Below are 21087 nucleotides of genomic sequence, written 5' to 3'. Positions count from 1 at the left end.
AGGAGGACCAAATGCAGGACAGCCACTTTCATAGCCATTCTAAGAAGGTGGCTAGAAGTAGGCACAGTATTAACACAAATTTCCATTTAATCAGGAAGACATATCTTAACAGTCTGATCAGTTGATTTTGGGTACATAGCCAGTCATGCTGAAGTGCAATAGCCACAGGCTATGCTCATCCCTGGCACATGACAGTTATCCAACTAAGCTGTTCCAAAGGGATTTAAAAGGAGGTAGCGATGGGCCTGCTACAGGCTGCCTCAGGGAAAACCAACAACTGAGAAGCAGAATCTGAACTGATTTAGATCTTGGGGCCAGACATCATAACCTAGCTCTGAGCTACATAAATCAGTGCCTGAGAACAGATGGCTATAGAAGGCAAGGTAACTTTATGGTCCAGTGACATGCAAGTCTGGTATCACTCAGGGCATACAAAACACAAGAATTTTAAGACTGAAATGGATCAACTGGGCCACTTAGTTGCTTCTCAAGGAAACTATGGGCTGTCTTGTCCATAAACGTAAAGTTTGAAGGTTTAACTTTTTTGCTGCCTCCTTCCACTGCCACTGGAAGACTGATCCAGAATCCCAAGATTTATGCCTAGAGGGTTGCTTTGTTTCTCAGAAGTAAAAACAAAGAAGACAATCAAGTGACTTCTGTTTCAAAACATCACCTTCAAGAGAAAGGGTCAAATGAAAATGGAGAAGGCTTTGAACTTATCAAGTTAAGCTTAAGGTCATAAATACTGAGAGCCAACATACCAAAGTGAACTGGCCCAGAAGCTTGTTGTCATTGGCCATCTCTCTCTCCCCTTGGCATACTTTAATCTCCACTTGAGTCTGCCCATCAGCAGCTGTAGAAAACACCTGCAATATGTAAATTAAATTGGTTACCGCAAAACAACTAAAGTACAACGCAAGACATAAAAAATAAGCTAAGCTGAACAGATAAGAAACAATTAAGCGTGCATTATTCCCCCATGGCTCAAAAGCTTACAACAGCAGGCAACTGTCAATCTTCCAGATCATGGTATATGCATAAGAGGTCTAGACAGGCGCCTGATGAATCCATTTGTATGGAGCCGTGCAATCATCATACCAAGACCTTTAACATGTACACATAGGCAAGAGTACAGAGGAGCAGAGGCTGCCCAAGACCTATCATGCCCCCTTTAGTTTAGACCACCGAGACAGAATCTTAAGGCCAGATCAAGTCCAGACATTCAGTGCCTTGATGGCTGCAGCTTCTGACAAAGAACAACAGATCAGAACTGCCGCTGACTGCCCAACGCCTCAGTGATGGCACGTTTCTGTCAGGGTGATGTCCCTTAGCCTCTCTCCAACCAAGAAGTACCCACAAAGCAGTGGGGGCTAGGATACTGAGGCACCCTATACTCACCTTATTCTGCAGGTTGCAACATTGTGGAATTTTATAAGAGTTACTCCTCCTATAAAACTAGCAGGCCCTCTAGTTGGGTGGAGTTTATGGTCACACCCAAGACCAAAAGCTTAATACAGCAAAAAAAGAAGACATACCAGCAGGTAACAGGACAGGATTTCAGTAAAGCTAGGCTGCGTAATAATTGCATAATTTAACCTGGGCAGGCTCTGTCCCTCCACCTCCACAGGGCTCTCGGCACTTTAGATGGGAACTCCATGTGGAGGCACCAAGCTCAGTGGCGTGTGACTAGACAGCTGGTGAATGAGGTGAGCTCCTGCTTGCAAGGGGTGTTGGTAGGAGGGAACCCTACCACCACACATGCATCCCCTCACCACCACCACGCAGGAGTGGGGGGGATGCACAACATCTACCACTTATGGCGGCAGCAGCAGCAGCACCACCACCTTGGGGCACTCATGTCAGCAGAAGGCAGAGCCCCTGGTAGCACGTGACTCCGGTCAAGTCCTGGGAGCCGCACGTGGTGTCACACAGACCTCCCAGCTCAGCCTGCTGGCACATGCCTTCAAGCCAAACTAGGCTGGCTCTGAGCCAGCACATGAGGTAAATGGCACTGAAGGCAGGAGCCACATGCCATTGGGCTTGGCTGGCTCCATGCCTCCACATGGGGCTTCCAGCACTCCAGTGGGAAGCCACACATGGAGGCACAGAGCCTGCCTGCCCTGAAAGCATGCGACTCCGTGCTTACACGTGCAGCTTCTTGCTGGAGTGCTAGAAGCCCCACATGGAAGCACAGAACCCACCTGGCCTCATGGTACGCAGCTCCTACCTGCAGTGCTGACAGCCAACCTGGTTTCACCTGAAGATGCATGCTAACGGGCCAGGCTGGCTCCATACCACGACATACAGCTCCTAGGACTAAGCTGGAGCCACATGCCGTGGCCACGAGCATTCCAAAGGCCCACTGCTGCTCCCATCAGGGAGCAATGTCCCCAGCAGGGGCTATGCACCAAGCTGGAGGGGTGGAGCACACCCACCCAGATGGGGTTTCTGGCACAGATATTAAGAATATAAGATGAAATGTAAAAACACCCCCAGTAATTAATTGTGTATAACTTCGAATTGTTTTGCACATAACTCCCTGTGGCATAACTGTCAAAGCCATAGAGTAGATCCAGTTCTGGTAGAAAGATAGTGTGTAAGAAAAGAGCATATATTCCTATGAACCTAGGCCAAAGGCAGTTTATCTGCGTGTTGTGCTCAGTAATAAAAAAAAAGAGTCTCCACATGTTCCATTCTCTTCAGAATGATGTGTTGATATTACATCATAGCACACACAATTTGATTCTGTCCTGAACCAGAGAAGCAAGACATTCCTTATTACATGCTCCCCAAGAAGGGGCAGGGAAGTTGAGGCAGCATTAGTAACTAGAAATATTTACATGCACAGCCCTTATTGAGGAAAAGTTATTCACTAATCTACCTGTCTTTACTTCCAACTCCCTTACCACTGCCTAGGCCTTTCTTTGGGTGAAAAGGGACTATCCTAGGATCCCTTTACTCACCCCTCCAGAGGCCACATATTGTATCCACAAGAGGTTTCTTCTCAGCCTCAAGCAATCGCTAGAGGGTGACATGAGGAATAACCTCTCTCCTGGGCAGAGCATTGCCTCAATAGGATTCCCAGCCCTGTGTAGAGAGGATACAGCTTAACCCTGCACCCAACAGTAATAGCACTGGACCACTACCAGGGCAACTGCACCTTCGCTGGGTGTACCTTTCCAAATGCTTTATACCTCTTCTCACTCTGCCTACCTTCATATGCTTTCCAGCAAAAAGATCAGAGCTGTGCTACCACTTCTAAACACAATGCTCTGCCAGTGGTTCTGCCACAAGTGCCATAAGGCTGATAAGCCACAAGGCAACAGCATCAGCTCGACTTTCTTGTGCAGCAAGGAAGGAGAAAAAGTTGATACTGATTGCAGTCTTTAGGGGACAAATACAAGGATGAGGCAGGAATAAGCATCTGCAGTTGTACCAGGACAGCGGCACAGAACTCCATTCACAACCAGTAACCTGGGTGTTTTAACCTCACCTGGCTCTTTTTCGTGGGAATAGTAGTGTTTCTGTTGATAAGTTTAGTGAAGACACCTCCCAGTGTCTCAATTCCGAGGGAGAGGGGAGTCACATCCAGGAGCAGTACATCGGTAACATCACCAGCCAGCACACCGCCTTGAATGGCAGCACCAATAGCAACAGCTTCATCAGGATTAACTGCTTTGCTAGGAGCACGGCCAAACAAATCCTGCACAGTCTGCTGCACCTAAAAGGATACAGAACACAGAGCACGTGTATCAAAAACTACTGCCACACAGGACTGCAGCCATGTGTCCATCTCAGGTTATCGTGAAAGATTTGAAAAAGGGGTTCCATCATCCTGCAAAGTCCCCAAACTAGTTCAATTTTCGTCCTCACTACTTCTGCAGCAGAGTCTGAATAGTAAGAGACCAGATTAAATTTCAGGAGTGACTTGCTACTCCCCCTGCCCCAATACCTTCAGGTGCTCTAGTGAGTTTCCACTGGTATACTCACATCTACCCTGCATCTATATTATTTACAAGGGAAAACCCAATCAACCCCTTGTCTACAGCCTCATTTCCAAGCAAATTAATGGGCAGTGAAGCAGCTATAGAGGGAGACAAAGAACAGGTCTCCAGAGTTCAAAGCAAATTCTGGATAATACTCCCACCTCTGCTAAGCCCCTGCCCACAACAATGACACAGCAACATACTTGAGCTAAATGGAGACCCCATCTGTGCACCAGTTGAGAACTGCTTCCTGCAATAATTAGCATATTCCTAGTTTATACTCCTGAGGGTTGTCACAGTTTGAGGACTGAAATGCAGTGGCAGTCACAGTACCCCAGGGACAAGCTGCAAAAGATAAGGACATCTCGGGGCGGGAGGGGTGTATTAAAAAATGAACAGTCAAATAGGAACAGTAACTCCACCCCCTTATTTAATGTGCTATTTCACCAGGGTGGTGAAACTGCTGTTTCAGCAGATACTGTGTTATTAACATGACACTGCTCTGCCTTTTCAGGACATGCAGATGAAGATAAATTAGATATAATACTGAAGTATCCAGGCAATAACGCAACTGTTTGCAGTACTACACAGTTCTCAGTTCTTTTCCAAGGGAAGGCACCTCACAGCCAAGACTGGTATGGACTTTCAGTAGAAGCTCATCTCTCTCTCCAAGACAAGCTACAGGATTATAGTCACCATTTTTTGTAAAAGGTGAGAACTATGCTCACAGGAAGCTGTATACTTCAAGCACATCACTAACTCCTCCATGTGAGAACGCTTCCTATACACGAGGCTTGGCCTGTTACCTATATTAAAGGCTATGTAATTAACTGGAAGACTTTCCCCTTAGGGGCACATTTTACATAGAGGAAGCATTACTTCTAATCACAGACTTGACATTTTCCTAGAACACTGGCCCTGAAAGAATAATCCAAGTAAGGTAAAATGTCACTCTTAGCAAAGCTGTGAAGGAGAGCTGGGTTCAATACAAGGAGAAAGCTACACTGTGCGCAATATGCAAGAACAGATCTTGGTATGCCCAGCACCCAGCTGAGCCTGCAGTTATAGCTCTGACTATAGATATTCAGGGAAGCATTATGTAACCTTGCAAGGCCACAGGTGCTGGGGAGATATAAATAAAGAACTGATATTTAAGCACTATCTTCCACCCCAAGGGATACTTACTGCTTCAGAAAGGGCTTCCACCACTACTGAAATGCAGTCACTTCTGGGGTGTAAGGAAGCAGCTGTTACACAAATTACAGTATTATATAACAGAACAAAGGAAATGAGCATATCCAGCTGAGACTGTTTTACAGGGCAGGGTACAGTCACCCCACACTAGAACTCAACCTGGACAGCTGTTACTTACCTCCTCCAAAAAGACCTGTCAAAGTCTGATGAGAATAAAAGAGAAAGCCAAGACTGTTCACTAACTGGCTAAGCATGTGTTGAACATCACCCACACCTAGGCTGCAAGAGGCATGTGGCACATTAGCCAATTCAATCCCAGTCAGTACTCTGCACCAGCAAAGCATTCTGGAGCCAGGGCAATAACTATATAAACACACTAAGACAGGAGGAATCCCCAGACAGCTCTTGGAGCAAAGCTGCTTTTACTGGTCTCCAAATTATGAGGAACTAAGGGTAGTTGCACAGCCTGTATTCTTAAGACAACACTGTACATGAATGGTCACCATCAAGTTCAAGGCAGTGGAACAGTGCTCTGTATATAATCAGAATGGGACAGCACATCAGCACAAGCCTGTACCACATCTGCAAAAAACTGAGTAGCAGCAAAGCAAGTTGGCAAGTCAGGTTGCTGGTGCAGATCACCACAGTACACAACAGCTAAGTATCTAGGTAGCCAATACTAGACCACATGGTCACCCAAATAGGCTAAACAGTGCCTGGCCCAGGGAACAGACATTCATCTAGGTTATACACTAGAAGCAGGTTATGGAATGGATCTGTTTTAATTGCTGGCTGTGAGCATAGTGCTCAATAATGACAAAGGTAAATTGACTGGAAAGAAAAAAAATGTTAGAAGAGTTTAAATATATCAGCCACTTCAGATACACCTCTCTGGGGCTAGAGAAAGCCTTAAATTCTTGCATCTCTATGCTGTTCATGTTTAATCTACTACCACCCAGGAACAGAATTCGACTTCTGCCAGCTATAATTTGCCTTTGTAAAATTTAAACCCAGCCCACAGTATCCTCCTGAGAAGCTCCCAGCTCAAAGGTCAACACAACAAAAGCAGGGAACAAAGTCACTTGCATTTGCTCCACTCCATTAGCATGTGCTTGATATTGCCCTGTGTTCTGCAAGCGACCCTAGCATAAACCAGTTCCAAGACTACTGGAATAAGGGCTTTTCCTTTGCAAGTCCCCTATAAAAATCCTTTTGCTCAATAGGAGACTTGGGGGTGAGGAGGGGGAAACTGTGACAAGCAGAATTAGTGCTGCCCATTAAGAGGGAATGAGACATACCTTAGGCATTCTGGTCATGCCACCAACCAAGAGGACTTCACCAATGTCACTCTTGCTGACTTCAGCATCCTGCATGGCCTTCTGGCATGGTGCTACTGTCCTCCTGATCAGATCTGCAACAATCCCCTCAAACTGTGAACGACTCAATTTCATATTCAAGTGCTTTGGTCCAGAAGCATCCATAGTAAGATATGGCAAGTTAATGTCGGTCTGAAACACAAGAAACCTCCAGATGTCAGAAGTGGGAGACAATGATCTGGAGTTCTCAGTGTAGCCACTGAGGGAAGCAATCAATTTTAAAGACAATGGGTCCCTATATGGAGCTTAAGCCTAAGAAGTTCTCACACAGCTTCTGCATGTTTAATTTACCACCCCCCAATTGAGACTGACCACCCTTTATAAAAGATCCCATTTATGCTATGTTTATAAAGAATTAGTAAAAGGTGCATAAAGCACAGTAGATAGACCTGAACTGCTAACATCAAAAGTTCATAACCAGAGATAAAACAACCTTTCACAAGCTGGAGAAAATATATTAAATAAAACTTTCTAAATGGAATCTAGTATTTAACATTACTAAACTTCTCCAGGGCTAACAACAATCCCAGGTAGTATTATTTCCAGCTTACTCGGGTTTGGATTTTTTTTGGACATGTTCCACTCAAATTTTATTTTTAAACTAAGGCTGCAGAAAAAAGATTTGCAGCTCTGCAGACAACCATGTGAAGACACAAGGAACAGCAGTTGGCTCTTTGGTGCATACCCAATATACTCAAGTCAAAAGGTCCATATCCAAGTTAAAACTAAGTGGGGAGGCGGGGTGCAGGAAAGGGAAGTCACATTCAGGTGGACAAGCATTAGAATTGTTGCAGGGCCAAGAAAAATGTTAGCCAAATATCATTTATTTATTTCCTAATATTTTATATAAGGCAGCCTTCTGCCCTTTTTGGTATCCAAAGCAATACCTGCTTGAGTCTCAACATACCTAGCTTATCTGCACTTAACATTACAAATACACATTTCCTTTGATTAGTGATACAAGAGTTTAAATAGACCCACTGGATTTCGCAAGTTCACAGCACTAATTTTGAATCAATGCATAGCAAAAATCATAGCAACATGCTGAGTCATGTCTTGCTGGCACAAACTCAGTGGACTGTTTGTAAAGCCAGAACTGATCTGTTATTATGGATGAAAGCCAAACTCCTTCCTCATACATAGCAGCATGAATAAAACCAGAAGACCTGCCTTAAAGTTGGTAATTTTACTGCATCATTAGGAGTTAAAATAGCCAGCTTTTCCTGGTACAAATGAATTGCATTTTATGGCTCTTGTCAGCTAGCAAGCGAGAACTGTGTTTATACCTTTGACCAGCTGTTTTCAACCATTTTTTCATTTGCAGACCCCTATAAAATTATGAATGGAGGTGTAGATCCCTTTGAATTGTAAGTGTGGGGTATTTATATACTTTTGATTGGATCAGTCATCTTTTGCAGACAGGTGAGACAGTCTGCAGACCCCCTGGGGTCCACAGACCAAACTGAAAACCACTGCCCTATACAAAATTATCTTTTGTGACCGGTCTAAGAAATGTCCTTCCTGTGACCTCTCTTCTTTTCCAATACAAGAACCACCCTGTGACTGAACCAGCCTAAGGGCAGCTGTGGTGCCCCCTAGTGGCTGAACAAATTTGGCCCTTCGCTCCAGTTCTGCATATGCATTTTTGCTTTCTTGCCTGCCATGCCTTGATATAACTTTTTAGCACATTGGGAGGCTACCCCAGAGCCCTGGAGTGATTTTGGTGGCGCTATCCATAGGTTCCCTTCCTTCCCCTGCTGGACCCTCAGTTTTCCTTACTACTGTATCCTCCTTCCACCAACAAGTCCCTCTACTGGCTGCCTTGCACTACTCATGCCCTACTAGCACAAAACATGCCCTCTTGGCACTTATCTGGGCTCTCTAGACCATATTGCCGTGAGGCACTAACCAAGGCCCTCGGCCCTAACTGCGCCTTAAGAGCTCTAATCAGGGCCTCCAGCTTCCCTCAGCCATGCCCAAGCCTTGCTAGCATCACTACTGATTGGCTCAGCTGTGGGCCCGCTCAGCATTAACCACTTCATGACCCTTGTAGGGCCCAGACACAAAACAGCCCTCAGGCACCCTCCTGTGGCTTTGAGAACATTCCTATAGCCACAGCCCATTCTTCCAGCAACTTAAAACACAAAATGAAAACAAATTCAATCTCTAATGTAGGGTTGTACCCTCACCTCGGGTCTCTATGAACTGCAAACTCCTGGCTATACTGCCAGCTTACCCATAGTCGCTCCTGCAGGTGGGAGCTTGTCTCCATTTGGGGAGCAGGGCCTGACAGCTCTGGCTCAGAGCTGAACTCCTCACCTTCCTTGTCACATGACATCCCATCTCAGCTCCCTTACTGAGCCTAAGTGACCCCCTTTAGTTCTAGGGGCTGTCTGCTTCTCTGCTGCAGCTTGCACAGCTGAGCTGCTTCTTTAGTAGCTGGCCTAAGCTCAGCTGCCACCATCAGAATGCAGCTTAGGCCTGCTGCTCCTCCCCTTGTAAAGTAACAGGGGCCTTGGTCCCCACTGCAGACAAACAGGGCACACAGAGAATCAAAGCTGAAACAAGTGGGTGAGATATGGTAGAGTCAATATGCCTAGCATGTGCAGTGATTAGCCCCTTGTGTGCTGGGTGTTCTTTGTTTTTTTTAAAGGAGAATTTTTTACCATTTTTTTGCCATTAGGCAAATAACTCATTCAGTTAAGTTCTCATTATGTTAAGATGAGACTCTGAATTGCCAGAACAAAAGCTAGTGTAGTAGAAGCAGGATTATCAACAACTTTATTCCTTGATGGCTTGTACATCTGGTACTTGGGAACAATTCTACAGGAAGGAGAGAATGTTGTCTGGGGTTAAAGCTAACAGACTAATGTTCTCATGTAAGAGGCAAAAACAGCAGCACCCACTGGTATTCTAAACCTCAAGCAGTCGCATTACCTATACAAGCTAATAACCTGAGAAAATTTAATATCAAGACTATTTTGCCAAAGTATTTTCCTATAATTTAGTTTAGTTATAATAAAGTTCCCCCCCGATGCTATGAAAAGCAATCATATTACCTGCAAAATAAACACAATGCAAAAAGCAATATGCCAAAGTAACCCACTGAAGTGCTTTGAAATTTAGTCACCTCACCTGCACAGATGAAGAAAGCTCACACTTCGCCTTTTCTGATGCTTCTCTCACTCTCTGAAGAGCCATGTTGTCTTTAGTCAGGTCAACGCCAGTCTAACCAATGAGGAGAAACATGTATTAATAAGGAGGCTCATTCTTTAAAACCCATGATATCCTTTCCCACCCCCTCAAAAAAGCATCTCAAGTCTTTTTGAAGGTTGCAAAAAAAAAATAAAAATAAATAAATACGTAACGATACTTTGTGCTTTTTGCTGATTCCCCATATTTTTAGCCATGGATACACATTCTACTTAACACTTTACAAAAACCTGTTAGCTTCAGCAGCCTGTAATGCAGTTACTTAGTGATATAACCACTAATAATTAAACTAATGGGGCACTGACACTGCAATTTGCTGAAGGCAATACTGGGCGAGTGAAGAAGTTAGGATTAACATGTTCACACCCCTGAATGTTACCACTATACTCCATGCACTGGATGGGCAGTAGTGTCAGAAGCAGCACCAAATGCACCTGGCAACAAAATCTGTATTCACACAGACTCACTTGTGATAAAAAACAGAATCCTATAGGAAAAACAGAAATCTTGCTATCCTGTTTGTCCTTCAGATGTCAGCTCCAATAACTCTACCTCAAGCTAAATTTCTAAAGGCAAGTACAAACCAAAAACCAGCCCAACAAATCTCGGTTTTATACTGCCTAAGCTGAAGTTAATGGTCTATTATACACCCAAAACCTGGAACATTCCATGGCAAAAAGAAATCTTCATCCTTCCCTAAAAGTTGTATTTCTTAGTTCACGTTCTTCATAAATCAACACGCAATTTGGGATGTTATTTTCATTGTGCAGAAGTCTCTTACCTCTCTCCTGAACTCTTTAACAATATACTGCAGCAAAGCCTGGTCAAAATCTTCACCCCCCAAGAAAGTGTCACCATTGGTTGACTTCACCTCAAAGACTCCCTTCTGAATTTCCAAGATAGAAATATCAAATGTGCCACCACCCAAGTCATAAACTGCAATACTAAGAACACAGAGAAAACATGTCATTCCTACACATTAGGAGTCTTTTGAGTAACATACAGATAGAGCATCAAGATGAGTCTGGACAGCCCCAGGAAGTATATACCATTTAGAGATTACTGTCTAGGAAGGGGAAGGCTGTTAAGATGGTGGGCCTAATCATTACATTCCTTTTGCTCTCATTTCAAGACTGCTGATTGTTATTTGAACTCTGAAAAGGATCCGAGGCGTGACACTAACCTATGGAATCTCAGTATCTGCCTTAATGCAACATTCACTCCTTTCTTCTGTGTGAGAATTACAGAAGATTAAATTTTTCCCTGAAGAAGCCTTCCCTAATAAGGCTATCAAACTTACATTATGAGCCCAGTCCTGCATTCCTTGCCTACCTGGAGTTTTCCCTGAGCTCCAATAGGACATCTGGGATGACAAGGACTGCAAGATGGTCCAATTATGTAACTCTGGTAATTGTTTTCATTATTTACTATATGAGGGAATGCTTCTCTCCAAGGGAAGGCTTTAATACTTTTTGCTCCTAATAAAAGGAGCAGAAAGGCTGGAACAGGAGAGTGCAGTTAAAAAGCCACAACATGTGTGTTAAGAGTCTGCATTCAGAGTCTTTACTCCATATAAAAACACAAGACAAATCACAGGTATGGAGCTCACATCCATGCTTCTGTTATGACGATACCTTTTGGGGGGTGGTGAAACAAGAAGCAAAGGATGCTCACATGCTAACATAACGCAACATAAATTTACTTGTTTATAAAGTCTGTTCTTGATGAACTGGTGAAGTAATACCGATTCAAATAGGTCATGTTTATTTGTATCCTAACAGGCACTAAAGAAACGAGTGTTTCGGGGCACAATCTTGGCTCCTATATATCAACTAACCAGAACCTGGGTAAAGATTCTGGGCCACACGTCAAAACAGAACTGTGCAATGTTGTGCTAAAGAAGAGGGCGTGGTTACTGACAGACACTTACACTTTGTCTTCAGACTTATCTAAACCATAAGCCAAGGCAGCAGCAGTTGGCTCATTAATCACTCTCAGAACATTCAATCCAGCAATTTGTCCGGCATCCTTGGTAGCCTGAAAAAGAGAGGTAATTAGACAGAGAGAAGTTTAAGCCTCTGCTTAGAGGATGACACTATACAAAGAGCTTGTGAACCTACCTGCCTCTGAGAATCATTGAAATAAGCAGGGACTGTGATAACAGCATTTCTTGCCGAGTGTCCCAGGTAGTTTTCTGAAAGAGAATGCCAAGTTATTCTAGTATTCTATTTTTGTTTATATTTTGTATTTGCTTTTTACTCCCTCACCTACGAATACAAAGTTTTCATCCTGGGGGTTGTAACCAATAAGGCTGCGTGAAGCTTCGGGTGGAGATTCAGCCCAATTCGGCGGCCGAATCTCCGAGTTGAATCAGGGGACCAATTAAAAGGTCCCAATCAATTCAAAGTTCTCTGAATCTTCGGAAAAGATTCAGAGAGCTTTGATGATTTGGGCAGTCCCTGGTGGCTGCAGCAGGGACCTGCAGCTGGACTCGGAGTTGGGCTGGTAAGTAGGGGGCAGGGGAGTGGGGAGGGGACCATGGGAGAACCCCTGCCAGCTCCCCCAACCTGCCATGGTTGCCCTGCCCGTTCTAGCTCCTGGTACTAAAAAAAAAAAAAAAAGCCTGAGTGCTCACCTGGTGCTGCCAGGCAGGAAGGCAATCCCCACTGCCCCTACTGTATGGGGAGGGCTTGGCATAAGCCCCCCTGACCTCCCCCATCACTCCCCCAGCCCCCCCACAGGTACCCCACCCAGGCCAGCTTCGGCCCTTTAAGAAAAAAAAACAATGGAGAAAAGCCCTGGGACTCTCCACTCCTGGTGTAGCCTCAGGGGTTCATGGAAGAGCCCCCCACGTGGTGCAGGGCATCAAGGATCACCGCCCCCTCCTCCCCCCCAGCAGGAGCGGAGATTCCACGGGTTTTCTCGTGTTTTTTTTTTTTCTTAAAGGGCCGAAGCTGGCCTGGGTGGGGCACCCGTGGGTGGGCTGGGGTCAGGAGGCTCAGGCAGAGCCCCCTATGCAGCATGGGGCAGCAGGGATCACTCTCCCACCCGGCAGTACCCGCTGAGTCAGTTTTCTTTTTTAAAAGTGCTGGGAGCTAAGGCAGGCAGGTTAGCCATGGCCAGGCGGAAGAGGAAGGGTGGGGCTGGCTGATTCAGAGATTCAGCAGCCGATTCGATTCGGGACAGTGATTCAAATCACTGTCTCCCAAATCAGCCGAATCCAGACCGAATACCAGCTGCTTCACACAGGCCTAGTAACCATCCCTCCTACATCACCACGTCCCAAAGGTTTTCACACTGTGGTGACACAGAAGAAACTCAGGCCACACCCCCCTCCCAACAGCAGAGCACAGCAAAACATTCTGTGCAGTCTACTAGCAAAGAAATTTATTACAAATTTATCCAAGATGTTTACTGCCTGATTTGCTTTTATGGAGGGGGTGGAAAACAAGACTGACTATGTTTTTGTTTTCAATGTGTTTTATTAAGATTATGCTGCTTATTCATGTGGTCTCATTTTTATGATGCTTTTGTCCCATATAAATATTTTCCACAGCAATTTATACACTACTGATGTTTGCAAATAAAAAGTAATTTATAGTTAATTAGAAAATATAATTTTTCTGACAACTTCTTAAACACAGCCAGTTTTAGATACAAAAAAAGAAAAGAGCATCATAAAGAATGCAACTGCCATGTAAGCTAATGTCCTCTCTCACACAAAGGAAGTGTAGATGCATGGGGAGAGGATGAACAGGGCATGTCCAGGATTCTCCACCCCTTGTCCTGTCCTACCACAGCTTCTACCATTCAGAGGTTTATGAAGTTTTGATTCAGAAACTTCACTGCTATTATGTTCAATGCAGGTTTCCCTCAATTTATGAGGTACATGAATTCCCAGAGAACGGCACATAAATGGAACTCACATAAAGTGAACCCACTTTACAATGTAATAAATCGGGATAGGTTCCCATGGCGGTGAGGGAAGAAGGGAAGGAATGAGGCTGGGACTCCCCTGTGCCCAGGCTCCGCTTGTCTGCACTCACCTCTGCTCCTAGGTTGTGCCATGCCCTGGTGCAGGCAGCTGGTGTCAGCTGCTTCCAGGGCTGCTCCAGCACCAGCTGGGGTGAGTGTGGACAAGTGAAGCTCCAGGCAGCATGGGGCACAGCACTTACCCCAGCCCCAGGAAAGGCTGACACCAGCTGCCTGTAGCAGCTGGGCTGTACTGTGCCCTGAACCCACCAGGGCTCTGCCTGTCCTCACCGCAGCCCCTGCTGCAGCAGCCCAAGGAGCAGCTGATGCCAGCTGCCTATAGCCACTGGGCTGTACCATGCCCTGGTGCAAGCAGCTGGGGTGAGTGCTGTGCCCTGCGCCGCCCAGGGCTCTGCTTGTCTGCACTCACCCCAGCCCATGTTGGAGCAGCCCTGGGAGCAGCTGTCTGCACCAGGGCACGGTGTGGCCCAGAGGCTACAGGTTGCTGGCTTTGGCTGCTCCCAGGGCTGCTGTAGCATAAACTGGGGCGAGTTAGGACAGGCAGAGCCCCGGGGGGGTTTGGGGCACGGTGCAGCCGGAGGCAGCTGGTGTCGGCTGCTCCTGGGGCCAGGGTGAGTGCCGTGCCGCGCCACACATTGCCTGGGGCTCTGCTTGTCCACACTCACCCCAGCCTGTGCTGGAGTGGCCCTGGGAGCAGCTGACACCAGCTACCTGCACCAGGGCACAGCACAGTCCAGCCCAGGAACAGAGGTGGGTGCAGAGAAGCAGAGCCCAGGCACAGGGGGAAGAAGAAGAAACAGGTGGAGCATGGTGCAGCTCAGCAGCTGCAGGCAGCTGGTGTCGGCCACTCCCGGGGTCGCTGCAGCCAGGGCTGGGGTGAGAGTGGAGCCAGAGCCCTTTCCCCTCCCCCCACACTTACCTACTTGTGTTAGTGCGCGTGTGTGTGTGGGGGGAGGGGGGCAGGAGTCTATACTGATCACATTAAAAGAGCGAATTTACCTTGCATATAACGAATTATGGGTCTAAATATGCTCACTGCATAAGAGCGAGTTAACATATAAAGAACCCACATAAATCGAGGGAAACCTGTACCTGCTGATGGACCTTTCCTACATGACCTTGTCCAATCCCCTTTTGAACCGATCCACAACAACCCATGGCAACACGTTCCACAAATTTATTATACACTGCATGAAAAAACTTCCTCTTGTCGGTCTAAAATTTACTCTAAGGGTTTTATCATATAATCCCTAGTTCTAATATTTTAAAGAGATTGTAAACAACAAACCTATATGTATTTTCTCTGCACTATCATATTTTAAGCTTGTAACACTTCCCCAATGTCCTAATCATTTCTTTTCTAAGCTAAAATGTCTTAGCCTGTTTAGTCTCTCCTCACATGGAAGTCATTCCATACTCCATCACTAAATGCATACTTTAAGCTATTTAAGTCTTTGGAGGGATACTGCTCATCTCAAAGGCTCTCAACCTATGAACATTATTTTAACTGAATCACATTAATGGCTGGAAGGGACCTCAGGAAGTCATCTAGTCCAACCCCTCTGCTCAAGACAGGATCATCCCTATGCAAACCATCTTACTCAAGTGCTCATCTAATGTGCTCCTGAAAAACTTCCAAGGATGGAGATTCCACAACCACTCTACATGTGTTCCAATGCCTAACTATTTGCTTTGCTCTCAGAGTATTTCCTCACTTTCAAGCGTAATTTATACAGCCTTTGTGCTGACTATAGTGTGAGCAGACCAATGTAGAAGAGGGCTCCTCTACAAAGCCAAACAATACTGTTCCCAAAACCTGGAGGTGATCAGGACCTTGTAGTGAATCTGTTCAAGCACCCGCACCTTCCAGCCTGTGTTTACTAGACCTTGGCAGTTAACAATTCAACCATAAGGTTGTGTGTATTTGCATGCAAATACAACACATGCCTACTGTCTCACCTTGCTGAACACTTTGACTGCTTGCAAATATAAAAAAGAAAACCAAGCAACAACAACAAAAAACACCACCACACTTTACTGGAAGCAGCAGCATGTTACTTTGACCCACCTCCATAGCATCTGTATAGATCAGGCACTTCAGTGGGGCTTTTTGGCACTTCTATATAAAGCTAAATCAATCAGCTATTAAAGAGAAGTGCCGAGAGTCCCACTAACGCACCCGATCTATAAAGACATCAGGTGAGCCGGGTCCAATTAAGGTGCTGCCTCATCTGGACATTTGCTGGACTCGCTTGGGAGCATGCAGAGTTTAAAATAAAGCACTGGGGTTTTTTTAATGTCTGCAAGCAGCCTTTATGATGGGGTACATGAACGCTTTAAAACCCAAACTGCTGATCAGAAGTCACCAATCCTAGACTAGATGTAAAATTATCACACTGTCTCACTGCACTGTATCGCCGTCCATGCGGGTTTACCTTGAGATAATGATAGTAATTGAGGAAGTCTACTAAACTGATCATCCCACCTTTCTCTGACAGAGCTCCACACTAGCTAGGCAGGAGAGCCTCAAGCCATGAACAAGGACCATTTAGAACATCTGCCAGCCAGAGAAGAACCAGCCCTCAAAAGTCATTCAGGAAGCATGGCTGCCATGTAAGGTGACCTGGCAGAGCTCAACTTGTACAGCAATGAGCCTGAATAGGGAGCTAAAACATTATATAAATTAAGGGCATTTAACCCTTCTAGAATTGGAAGCTAAGTAATTGCTGAGTACCCAGAGCCCAACCTACCCAGCAGCCACTGAAATATGGCATGAACACAGGGTCCTGGGAGTTGGGTTGCAAGAAAAAAAAAAAATGCACTGAAGAGACAGACATACCATTCCAGATAGATTTGTCTAATTTCAAATATCTGCATACTGAGAGAAACTTCAAGTGAGAGCTTCAGAACAGTGCACTGAGTGAGGAACCCCTGCATATACCTAACTGAACTACTTAACTGCTGTACTCAGCTTCAGTAATATGCTTTACCTCAGTTCTAGTACAGCATACACCTTGACTGGGTCAATATGAAATTAAGGGCCTTTCATTCTCCATTAAGCTATAATAACTTATCCCCACATAACCTAATCCACTACAGACCATGGAATCAGCAAGCATCTACACGAGGGAAATTACTGTGATCGTACAACAGATTTGCCAAGCTCCTACTACCAATACTGCGGTTATAGTTGTGTTCAAACAAATCAAATGCTCTTGCATTTCATCATACAAACCTGCAGTTTCCTTCATCTTCACTAACACAAAGGCACCAATCTGGCTTGGAGAATACAGTTTCCCATGAGCCTCTACCCAGGCATCACCATTGGACGCACGGACAATTTTAAAAGGAACATTTTTACTGCAAAACAAGAATTTCACAGCTTAAACAATGCTGTATAACTGATACTGAATATATTATACACCCCTATATTATTAACCTGAGACAGGCAAATTTTAGCTGCTGCAGGATTTTAAAGTAAAACATCCTGTATTCAGCCTCAGTTTTAATGGTGCAATTACTATGTCATTTACTAACATTCTAGATCCCAACTAGTGCAAAGAAAGGACAATACTAAGCAAAGTTGGCTGGACTAACATGCTGACACCAGCTTAAGCCAACGTCATTGGTTAAGTTCAGGGTCAACTGACTTGCTCCTTTGCCCCCTCCCTAATAAATGAATTGTCACTGTCTGGTAGCTTCCAGATAGAAGTATTTACTCAAATCTAAAACAGATAATTGGGACACTACCTGTGCCAGTGCAGCTTGATATCTGCCTCATTCTCTCTGTCCTAATACTTCAAATATACAGCCCAATCTCTCTGTCCATTAAGCTTCATACTCTCCTGTCCACTTTCCCTTTGTGTGTGGGGCCAGTCTGTGGGCCCAATCCAGACCGGCCCCAGGAGCCAGCATCCAGGGTGAGTCTGGTAGCACATACCCTGGATCAACCCCTTGTGCCACATGTAGTTCAAGCACCAGGTCCACCATAAACACCTAGTTACATTCATGATTTTGCCTCTGAAGACCTAAAAATGGTCAGTAATAAATTAAGTGAAATCTGGATACATTTTTAGGGAACATGAGCGATTAGCCCACACATCACGAAGCACACATTCCAAGTGCCACTAGGTACAAACAGCACTTTTCTACCACCTAGATTAATTATGGCTGAGATCATGTATTTGCTACACCCTGCAGACTCTGTTCAGAAAGAGGAAATGGGTATTTTACTTACATATCTTTTTTTACTTCAGGATCATCATAGCGCCTCCCAATGAGACGCTTGGTAGCATAGAACGTATTGTGTGGGTTAGTGACTGCCTGCCGTTTAGCTGGCATCCCAACCAATCGCTCACCATCAGTTGTAAATGCTATAACAGAAGGGGTTGTTCTGGCACCTTCAGCATTTTCTAGCACCTAAATAAGAAAAAGCGACAGGCTGTAACTAAGAAAAATGGTCCGCAACAGTGGAAATCCTGATTTGCGCTAGTAGTTGGTAGTAACTTGCCTTTGCTTGTTTTCCTTCCATAACTGCCACACAAGAGTTAGTTGTGCCCAAATCAATGCCAATAACGGCACCCTTGATTGCTTCTGAGCTGCAAAGAATATTTAAGATAAAGGTTAGGGCTTATTGCCAGCGAAGACTGAGAACGCCAAAAAACATCCTACACTAGAGATGGGAGGGCGAAGGAGTCACTTCTACTGGCAGGTGAAAAAATAAAGCTATACTACACGGTTCTGTATTAGATCTGGTCATTTCTGACTTGTAATACATCCAATCCCTATTTTATTTCTTTATTCTGTGGTTAAATATACTGGTCTTCACCAATTCCTAGCACCTCACTTTAAACATTAGGAGTCTACACCAGTGAGCCCGTCTCTAAAACAGACATCAAGACAGTTCTACTCTCCCCAAACATTTCATGTGCAAGGCCTTACTTCTGCTAATTGAAGTACATTGAAGTAATATTGTTCTGAAGTAGAAAACTGATCACTTTGCTTTCTATTCAAAACTTTTTACAGTCAATCATGCACCTAGTTTTGATTACAAATTCCGATGCAGAAAACCACTGGTTTTGGGGAATAGTCTTCAACCTTTTTAGACTAAAGGCACCTTTCAGAAAATGCCAGGTCTTAGTTTTTACTCATTTTTTTAACTGCCAAAAATGAAGAAAACTCTTCTTCTGTTGCAAAGAACTCAGAAAGGCTATCGGTCAGATGATTTTCAACACTATGGATTCCTATTTGCAATCTCTGGGTTTATCTTTGTGAATGATGTTTAGACACCTAACAGGACTAACACTGCATGGCATCCTGCAGCACCCTTGAAAGGTATATGGTTAATATTAGAACTCAATGGGGGTGATAAAAGTAAAATAAACTGGGAGGCTGTGGTATCAAATGAGCTGCAACATGCTTTAGAAGCAACTGCCTGAAGATAAAATGCTATAAAAAGGCCCATTTCTGTTTACTAGGCAACATTAAGTAGGGCAAAAAGTGTACCCCACAGATAAAAGGATCAACTCAGGCTTTGTGATTACCCTGGGCCTGGAATATTAGGAGCAACAGCTAGCTTTCTTTTTGAAATAATACGCACAAACATTTAAACTCTGATGGTTCGTAATAGGAGTAGTATTTCTGAAGGAAGTTAATTCTAGGGAGATTGTGATTAGAGAGGTATTGAACATGTTTAATCTAATTTAGTGAAGGTTTTTTCATCCTTTATAATAAGGTGTTGTCAATTCTCCATTAGAATTTAAATTTCCTTTGCAGCAAGGCCTTCTGAGTCCATATACAAACACAGATAATGTGGAGTCAAGGAAGAAAGCACTTGACAACATGCTGTCAGTGATTACTAGACTGATTTATTCAACTGCAGTGAGCATATATAGGGAGGTTTTACACATTAGTACATACACCATTACGTACAATTCACTTTACTGACAATCTCAGTTTGCAACCCTTTTAACTATTAGGGTCAAAATGCATGGCTTTCATTAAACAAAACTTATTTGTTTAATCTTCAGTGTAAATCAATCATTATTGATTCCAATGAGACAAACTGATAGATTATTGTTCTACTTCATTTAATAACTCTTTGTGCTCAAATAGGTTTTTGTTCAGAACCTTAAGATGTAAAAACTTACATGTACAGAAAAAAAAATGTTAAGCTTCATATTTTTCAGTGCCAGCAACTGCAATTTTGTGAAGTCTTGGCAGGTTTTTTTGAGCTACCTATACATACATCTGACTGAGACTATTAGAGTACGTCCATTTATGCATCAAGCTTGAGGCTTTTTCCAGTTTCTTTTTTTTCATTACTAAAAAAAGGGAATACTTACGCATATTGTCTATGTGATACTCTTCTGAGGACATTCTGACTGAGACTGTTCCAGAATGCCTATAAAATAAAATCATGGTAGAATTGTAAGAGCTTAATTTTGTTTCTGATGATCACATCTAGTATTTTAAAAACAAAACAATGTTACCATATAATAGAAGTTGAAATATCTTTAATCCAACTAACTTTGCATTTAATCTTTAATTTTATTTTTTTTAAACCAAGGGAAACCAAGGACAATTTCACTCTAACATCATATATCCACAGAACAAGAAGTATTGACCTAATCTTTTTTGTTTTTGTTAATTAGTATGGAAAGGGACCTATGTTACCCTGGACTGGCAAATTTGCTCAGTTGATCCTTGCTAGGGCCGGACATAAATTATGGGAAACTTGCTAAAAATATATCAGCATCCCATAACAGCAAAAGAAATATTAACTGATTTTGCTGATTTTTTTTTTCAGAAGCATTATTAGACTCACTACCAACAATCCTTCAGTTCACTTCGTGAACTGGGTTCAAAGGATGGGACACATTATTCACTTTTAGCATTTGAGTGGACATCCTTATGAGTGGAAACAAAGGACTGTCTTCACGTAATGTGTTCAGGGAACAGAGGTTCCCCTTATTTAACATCTACCTGGTCTCGAGGTGAGGAAGGAAAGGCAGTAGGCAGGATCTATCACAGCATTTTGGGCGTACAAAATAATGAATTAAGTTGCGGTTAAAATCAGTGAAAACAGCCTCTAGTGAAACAATTACTAACTTTAAATTGTTTAAGGTTTGTGTTCTGCAGCTTCCCCTGCCACAAAGTGGACATAATATTTTGTCTGTCTGTGCTGAAGCATTTTAGTTTCCTTATTCAGGACCTTCATTACGAAGCCAGATACAACTCTCTTTACTACTGAGAGAATACTTCATTTACTTTTAAGGGAACTGCTTCAACCACAGAAAGGAGCCTGCAGGTGCTACCAGTCAACA

The 21087-nt window shown here is 44.0% G+C and overlaps 1 protein-coding gene and 1 non-coding gene across 3 annotated transcripts in view; both read right to left on the bottom strand.

Annotated features, from left to right (window-relative positions):
- The window catches only part of HSPA9 (heat shock protein family A (Hsp70) member 9), a 32679-nt gene that overhangs the window by 10596 nt on the left and 996 nt on the right, over nt 1–21087 (bottom strand). For both annotated transcript variants that reach the window (XM_025206069.1, XM_006015725.3), the window contains exons 2-12: nt 20107–20165; nt 18273–18360; nt 18000–18181; nt 16998–17122; nt 11890–11963; nt 11700–11806; nt 10551–10713; nt 9692–9784; nt 6479–6688; nt 3494–3721; nt 762–866 (exon numbers count right to left, since the gene is read on the bottom strand). In XM_025206069.1, the coding sequence (XP_025061854.1) occupies nt 762–866; nt 3494–3721; nt 6479–6688; nt 9692–9784; nt 10551–10713; nt 11700–11806; nt 11890–11963; nt 16998–17122; nt 18000–18181; nt 18273–18360; nt 20107–20165 (1434 nt within the window). The remainder of the gene's footprint in view (nt 1–761; nt 867–3493; nt 3722–6478; nt 6689–9691; nt 9785–10550; nt 10714–11699; nt 11807–11889; nt 11964–16997; nt 17123–17999; nt 18182–18272; nt 18361–20106; nt 20166–21087) is intronic.
- LOC112550562 lies at nt 2654–2732 on the bottom strand. The gene has a single exon (XR_003094471.1). It is a non-coding gene; the product is annotated as a small nucleolar RNA SNORD63 (small nucleolar RNA).

This window comes from Alligator sinensis, unplaced genomic scaffold, assembly GCF_000455745.1.
Source record: "Alligator sinensis unplaced genomic scaffold, ASM45574v1 scaffold156_1, whole genome shotgun sequence".
Taxonomy (NCBI): Eukaryota; Metazoa; Chordata; order Crocodylia; family Alligatoridae; genus Alligator; species Alligator sinensis.
The sequence above is the reverse complement of the archived record's forward strand: the minus strand, read 5'-3'. Positions and strand labels throughout refer to the sequence as shown.